Genomic DNA, 8,010 nt, shown 5'->3' with positions numbered 1-8,010 from the left:
TTGGAGATGTTTTGGTGGAAGAGGTGAAATTTAAAAAAATATTGCAATATTTTCCCTTGACGGACTGCGAAGATGAGTGGCATGTTATTTGAACTTTTGCTGACATTTGTATTTTTGCTTTTTATTACGATAAGGCCTGTTTTTACTTTGAGCCTTCAAAACATTTGTGACACGACGGCGGCTCTGATTTTAATACAAAACTATGCAACTTTGGACAGTGGGTACTTGGTAAGCTAAACACTGTCATAATCCACATTCTTCTTTCTTTGCGAGCACTGAAACAAACAAGGCGTTGTGGAACTAGATTCAATAGCAGCGTAGCGTGGTGGCTTTCTTTAAAAGAAAAACGCATACAGGTGAGCGATATGTCAAACTCACCGATAGATAATGTCGTCCCCAGTCCCGACCAGAGTTCAAGAGGGAAAACTGATTGACGTCACAACAGTCGAGTCAACGTCAGACGCGTGCGCTCTTTCTTGCGCGTCCATGTGGTAAAAGAGGTTCCTAATTAGAACCACAGCTAATTAAAAGCCTGTGCGGCTCGTAGAACTACGCACCTCTACCCATAACCATCCACCACAACTATCATACCCATAGTGGTCATACCACACACAAACACAAATAATAAAACATCAAGAGAAACACAATGTAGATTGAAGAAGCAGAAGCAGCTTACTTGCTATGAGTCAAGTCAGCAGCAGGCAGATGAAAATAGGTAGAAGACACAAGAGATGGAGAGAGAGGGAGAGGGAGAGCGACAGAGAGAGGACATATTCACAGTGGGCCACAGTGGAATAAAGACTTCTGAGTGTTTTTTTGTTTTTCATTAGTCATGAAGGGCCAGCGGGCTTCTGGTGCACAGCCAAAGAGAACTCTATATACTTCTATAATGACAAACTTGTCTAATTCATATAGAAAGGCTCACCCCGGTACAGCTGAACAGGGTTTGTGTGTGTGTGTCAGAAGGAAGTTAAAAGCTTGGTTCTGGTGGGTGTCAATATGTCTGATTGCAGGGGGAGACAGTGTGTGTCCGTGGCTGTGTTTTACTGGATGTCTACTAGACGTTCCCTTCTGAAATACCTGTTTTCATTCGGCTCATTGTTTTTGTTTGGCTTTATTGCCCGTTTGTCCGCCCACTCTGCCCAGATGTAATACGAGGTACAGGTGTTTCAGCTCGCTATGACAGGATATTTATGGTTTGTTCAGCACAGTGAAACATAAATTGAGTTATCCGCCTGCCCTCATTGTGTTACTATAAACCTTCAATGCCATCTGGAAAATAGCAGTTTTAGCTGTGGCATTGGTGTCTGTTCTCAGTCATGGCACAGGTAATGAACACCAAGCAAAGATAAAGTAATAGAACAAGGCTTTAGTTTATAGTGGTCCCACTCCCACCTTTTGGGCTTAGCGATCTGTGTGAATGGCAATTGACTCAAACAGATTCCTAGAATTTGGTGAAAACACCTGTATTATCTGTAGAATACTGATGCTAGGCCTTGAAGAGTGACATGAAAAAAAAGTACGGGGCTCCATGTTAGTTCGGTTGTCTGTGTGTAAAGAGTTAGCACTGCAACAAGACCCAAGAAATAGGCAACATTGGAAAACCAAATCATGTATCTGTTGTGATTTTCTCTTGGATCTTGCGGTTCAGTGTCAATAGGTGTACTGTTGACTGTGACCTGAGCTGATGTTTTTAAAGTGACTCAACTTGATAGCAGAACAAAAGCACTCCACCACCTGACTCATGTTGTCCTACACAGCATTATAATACACCTCTGTGTCTCTTGCATCGATCCTGTGTTGGAGAACCCAACCCCTATGCGAAGGCTGAACTCTGAGATCAAGCAAGGAGTGATGCCAAAAGGCTCATGGAAATGTGTCCTCAGTTAATATCCCCCCCCCTTCTTTTATGAAAACAAAAACACGCAGACATTTCTGTGGTTTTGGTGCTTCTATTTACGGCAAAAATAAGAAAAAGAAAAGTTAGAGAAATACATTTAAGAGAGCAATGTGAAACAAGCCATAGTTCGGTAAATAAAAAAAAGCCCATCACGTTTTGGGAAAGCGTGTGTTTGTGTTAATGCAGAGTTTGCTATAGCCTACACTTCAACGGTCAACAGAGAGACACTCGGGCACTGATCGCACATCCTACATCCATATTTTACATTTGCTTACGCGCTTCTCTTACACCCAGAGCACTTTTTTTTACCTCTCTTTTTTTGTTTCTGTTTTTACATCATTTTAAACAAGAAAGAATTGACTTGAGAGCCAAACAGTTACACACATAACTTAAAAGAGATGCAACAAAATGTAATTCCGTGTGTTACTTCATATCTCCATACAAAACAAAAACCTCTTTAGCCAGTCTGTTTGCCCGCCCAACACTCGCTCACAACTACAGCACATCCATATTGTATGAACAGGCAGTGAAAATGCTCCTTGCCAAACTCCCCCCCCCTTCCTCCCCCCAGACACACACACACACACACGCCCGCTGACATCTTTTCATCTCTTCTAACAGCCTTTTTCTGCGCCAACTCAAATAACCTCCTTCTCTTCTCTCCTCAGTGAGCTGAATCCATCAGGCTCTCCATCACACAAATAAATATTCTTCTCACATATCCAAAGTCAAGCAATTTCTAGCCTCTAATGAACAGAGCTGGACATGTCGAGAACATTCTGTTTCCAAAACCTGCGCGGTCGCCTAACTAGTGTGCACTCTAAACAAAACACACAACAACTCCACCTGTCAGTTCATTGTTTCTACAGTGGGCTGAAACTTCGAAGACGCGTTTCCACGGTCAGGGTCACAGTGGTGTGCACACAGGTGTATCTCATTGTGCCAATTATGGGTTTATTAAATTGAACTTTTATTTGTTTGCAATCTCATGTTTGGCAAACAAGACGTGTGCCCTTGAACACTAGTCAATATCCGAAACGTGTTTGTGTGAGACACAGCTGCAATCTTCATGATAAGAGGGACACCTGAATGTACCCCGCTCTGATACTAATGTGAAACGGGTCCATCTATCCTCGCCCTGCTCATTAGTAACCCACTGGCACAGTGTTGTAATGGCCGCCTATGGTAATGTAATACTAGGTACAAATGATAAAATAAGAGACTTTAACTTGAACCGATCTGGGCCAGCAGATTGTCGTTCATATATTTTCAAACGGCTTAACTATGTCTCTGTTCAAACCTTCAGATACCCCATGAGGGCACATCATTATTACCAAACGTCCTTCCTTATCCATCCTTGTATCCCACAATATTTCCAATTGAGCCATTCCATGTCACTTTCTGTATCTTTCAACCCCACTCCCATCAATGCTGCAAACCAAATTATATGTTTCTCATCCTGGGTGTTAAAAGAATCAGTCTATCAGACAGCAAACTTTTGCTCTATCGTCATTCTTTCATTCTCGCTGTCCAACGTGCAACACAATGTTGACACCTAGTGGCCGCTGGAGGTAAAAACCATCAATACTTTAACATTTTTTTCCTTCACCCGTCACTCAAGCGAATGAAGAGAGGAGGGAGAGAATTTATCAACACATGATTCCATGAGAGATTTCATAATTCCTCACGATTGCCTGAATGTTATCGATCAAAAGAGAAACCACAACCTTCGTGTACAAGTCTTCCACCCTTTCCTTCCATCCTTCCCCTGCCAAACAAGAAAATAAAACACATTTATTGCTCCATTTCTTATTAACATTTTCTTTCTGGTTCTAGAAAATATATATGAATATATATTTATATATATACGCCTGGGTTAATTCTTGTAACGTTTTTCCGTACAGTGGTAACAAGGTAATGATGCAACAATAAAAACAGGAAATACAGAGTACGACACACAGGAGAAAAAAGCCCTGCCAACATTGGGTGACCAGCTGTCCTGCAGCAGAGCTGTACCCGGCCCCCTCGCACACACACACACCTACGCACACACACACACACACACACTCACCTACACACACATGCACATACACACACACGTACCAGCAGGGCTGACGTAGTAAGGGGAAAGCGGGTACTAGCGCGGCTCAATGCCAACACTTGTCCTGTACAATGATGTGCGCTAGCTCCCCGCGCTAATACCCACAATGCCTCAGTCCTCAGTGGGCTACTACAGTGCATCACTGCTCCGGGACAGTTTCGGGTTTTTCCCATCCAGCCGGAGCTATTCCCAGTTGAACCCTGACCTGCCCTGACCCCCCCCAAGCCAACACCCAGCCTCCCTCTCCCTCACTCTCTTCCTCCCACCTGCCTTTTCCAACCTTCATCCCACGCGTTGTGACGTGGGCATGTGGTTGCCCAGGGTGGCGACAGGGGGCAATAAGTCTCTTTGTCTGTCAATCTTTCTTTTTCTTTTCTCATCTTCGTTTTTTTTTTTTTTACCTTCCGGCCTGCCAGTCTCTCCATCTACAGGTGTTAAAAGACAAACATGCATCCAACACACGCAGTGACAAGTGTGTCGGAAGAGCTATATCGGCCAGCTAGAAGCCTGTCAATGGTTGGTGTTTAACTTGAATTATCATCGTGGTTTACCGGTGTTTATGTTAATATCATCAGTATCATCCTTTTAATAGACTGTTTATTACTCTAACAACTTGTTTTTATTTTTCGTCTATGTTTTTTTGTATTTTTTTTTCATGTTTTGTTATACCATAGATCTCTCTACATTACAAGCGCGTGTGTGTGTGCGTGTGTGTGTGTGCGTGTGTGCGTGTGTGTATGTGTGCACAAGGCGGCCGATCGCGTCACACCAACACCTAACACCTATCCCCTATCGGCTGAACACCGGCTCCCTGGCCTGCGCTCGGATCACAAGATGCGGGGCGCCGAGCGGTCGTTGGACACCGTCTTGCGGAGGCGCACGCCTCTCCTGATCGTGGTCAGCATGTCGCCCCCGGCGCCCTCCACCTCCCCCTCCGCCCCCGCCGGGCCCTCGGCCCCCCCCAGGCCCCCGTCCCCTGGGGGCCCTGTGTCGTCCGGGAGGGAGGGGTAGGGGAACTGCCCCTCGCCCAGGGCGTGGGCGCTGGCCACCAGCTCTCCGATCTTCTCCACCAGACTGTGGCGGTTGGCCGCCATCATCTGCTCTTCCTCCGTGACGCCGCCGCCGCCGCCCCCGCCGGCCCTCTGCTGTTGCTGCTGGTGCATGTACACCTCCAGCCCCGCCCCGGAGCCCCACGCCGTGTTGGGCAGGCTCAGACGCTTGGGCGACGCCTTCACGTAGTCGAGCGCACCGTGTGACTCCTCGGCGCCGGCGAAGAACACGCACTCCTCGCTGCCGACGCGCACCGGCGCGCCGCCGCCTCCCCCGCCGCCGCTGGCACCGTAGCCCGGGGGGTGCGGGTCGCTCGGCACGGTGGGCGTCTTCACGGGCACGATGGGCGGCCGGATGGGGATGGGCCCGGCGCTGGACAGCGTGCGCCTCACGCCGGGCTTGGTGGAGGGGGTGCGGCGGATGGTGGCGGTGCCCGGGGTGCCGGAGCCCCCGGCGCCCATCACGCCGCTGGGCAGCCCGGCCGTGCTGGCGGGCCTCTTGGTCTGGATCATGCGCCGGTAGTTCTGGGCGATGTTGGAGTGGCGGGGGATGGTGGAGGACTTGTCGAAGTCGCTCTGGGCCTCCTGGGCTTCCGTGTCGCCGTTCACAGAGTAGCAGTCGTAGTCTGGTGGAGCCGAAAGGAAAATAAAAACATGAGAATTTGTTTATGAAGGCAGTGGGAGGAATTCTTCTAAAGAAAATAGCGTAGTAGCAAATACTGTTTTCATTTGCATGCATGTCGTTTGGAATTGGAATTAACCCATGTCATCCACGGAGTCCTGTCTATGTCATCCTCAAGGGGTTCTCTTAAATACCACCACCAATGTCCTTCGTGATCCAACCTCCGGCCAGCGTCTGTCTCCGTCTTACCCTGCGAGGGGATGGTGTCCTCGGAGCAGGAGGGGGTGTTGGTCTGGGTGCTGTAGCCACTGGAGTACTGCAGGGAGTCCCGGCTGCTCTTCTGCTGATCCATGCTCAGGCCCCGGGTCAGCACCATGGCCAGGTCGCTGGCGGCTGGGGACACGTCGTCACCGTGCTGGGGGAGGGGGAGCAGAGGCAATCCAGCACACAGCGTGTATACGTCTCAAACAACACCGGAGCCCATCGGGATACTGCAAACAGTGGGGTGCAGTTTATAATTATTTTGGGAGCACACCACATTCACGAATAGAAATTGTCTTGGGGAAAAAGCTGAGGCAACCCAGCACAACATTTACACGTTCCACACAGTCACACATTCACACAATCTACCCTGTTTAACTTGTGTGAGCATGTGAGTGACTTAGTTGGTCAGGTGTTTTCATACTGAAAACACAGAGCTACATTTCGTTTGATTTATTCAAGCTGCTTTATGTCCCAAGCAGTTCCACAGCCACACCCAGAGCCTGTGTGAAGAACCCAATGTAAAGTGTTCTTCAAAATGAAAATATGCTGGCTAATAGCTTGCTGGTAGTAACTAGCAACTACTTCTACTAGTGAGGAATTAAATGGATGTTTTCACAATTCATTTTCCAGGTTAAACATGGAACATGTGTGATTATAATACGGCAAATAAGCTGAACCAAAGCCAGCAGGATGTGAACCAGCTGTTATAGCAGACAAAGGGATCTGGTTGAGCAGATGCACAACCTTGCCAAGTTCAACCTTGTCCTCCACTACGCTCACCCTCTGTTCTGCCAACACTCTCCCCCCACTGCAACATCGAGACACATGAGACACACTTTGCAGCTGCAGTTTATTACCATGTTTCCACTATTATTCCATCTATTATTTGCCTCCGCTTTGTCGGCGTTACCTTGGCGGCCATGTTTCCCGGGTGCATCCGGGCCCTCTGTCCGTCAGGGTCGAGGTGGGAGCCTGAACCGTAGCCCTGGTTGCCTGGAGACGACTCCTGCTCCCTCAGCCTATCAAGGGGCTCCTTTCTCCTCTGGACTGCTGCCGCGGCAACCGGCTGCTCGTACTGACCTGCTTTGGACCAATCCTGAAGAGGTAGGCGGGGTTAGCGACATGGAGGTAGCGAGTGATAGTGTGCGACAGACCCGTCCACTATCCAGCAGTTTGAGGCCCTTCATCGTGAGTGCAGAGTATAGGGGCGGGGCAATGTGGCCTGGCGTCTTCTTGAGTGTGTGTGAGCGCTGGAACGAGTGAGTTTGTGCGTGCGGGTGAGGAGTTATACCTGTTGTTTTGGGGTATTGTTTGTGGTTGTCGTTCTGATTGGTCAGAATCATTTGTTTTTTTTGCTCTGATTAGTCATCTCTCCACGGCCTGTTGTGTTTCAGCCAATCCCCCGCAAGGCAGGGGATTGAAAAACAAGTGAGTGAGACGGAGTGGAAACAGAATAATCATGCAAACAGAGCATGTTGGCATGAGCGTGTGAGTGGAAAATTAAAGTGAAGGGCTGGAGTTATGAGTCAGTTAAAAAAATGAAATGTAAAATTATGTTAATGGTAATAATTAATGAAATTAAATGCATTTAGAAAGTGAAATGGAAGCGTAATGGGGAGGAACAAACCTTCCAGATAGGAACCTTTGATGTGGGAGAAGAGGAGCAGGATCCGGGGGAGCAATTATATGGTGGGGACGCAGGCACAGGAAGAATGACAGAGAGAGGTCTGGTGGAGCCAGAATGAGAGAGAGTGGGACGGAAGGTAGCGAAGGACGGGCCAAACTGCGGAACGAGAGACAGAGTCACGTCATCGTCAGAGAGCGAGAGACTGAGAGAGAGAGACAAAGAGGCAGAAAGAGACAGAAAAGTACAGACGAGAAGGAAACGTCTCCATGCTTGGAGACGGCAGTGGGGATGGTCGGTGAGTGACCAGTGTGTTCAGATCATTCATCATTCAGTTCCAGACGCTACACACACACACACACACACACACACCACATCGTAGTGGGAAACAGAAGCAGAAATAGATTAAGAGTAGATTGGATGGAGCTACACTTACACACATAGGCATTA

General features: G+C 48.2%; 1 protein-coding gene across 1 annotated transcript; it reads right to left on the bottom strand.

Annotated features, from left to right (window-relative positions):
• Positions 1-4,377: 4,377 nt before the first annotated feature.
• Positions 4,378-7,097, bottom strand: LOC311356318 (protein MTSS 2-like). Its single transcript, XM_084476089.1, has 3 exons — positions 6,847-7,097; positions 5,922-6,087; positions 4,378-5,676 (listed from the first exon to the last, which is right to left on the bottom strand). The coding sequence occupies exons 1-3, from the start codon at positions 6,871-6,873 to the stop codon at positions 4,829-4,831; spliced, it is 1,041 nt and encodes a 346-aa protein (XP_084332215.1). The 5' UTR covers positions 6,874-7,097; the 3' UTR covers positions 4,378-4,828.
• Between the last annotated feature and the right edge of the window lie 913 nt (positions 7,098-8,010).

The sequence above is a fragment of the Micromesistius poutassou genome (genome assembly GCF_964030765.1).
Source record: "Micromesistius poutassou genome assembly, chromosome: 12".
Lineage (NCBI taxonomy): Eukaryota > Metazoa > Chordata > Actinopteri > Gadiformes > Gadidae > Micromesistius > Micromesistius poutassou.
Note: the sequence above shows the minus strand (reverse complement) of the source record. Positions and strands in the feature narration are given on the sequence as shown.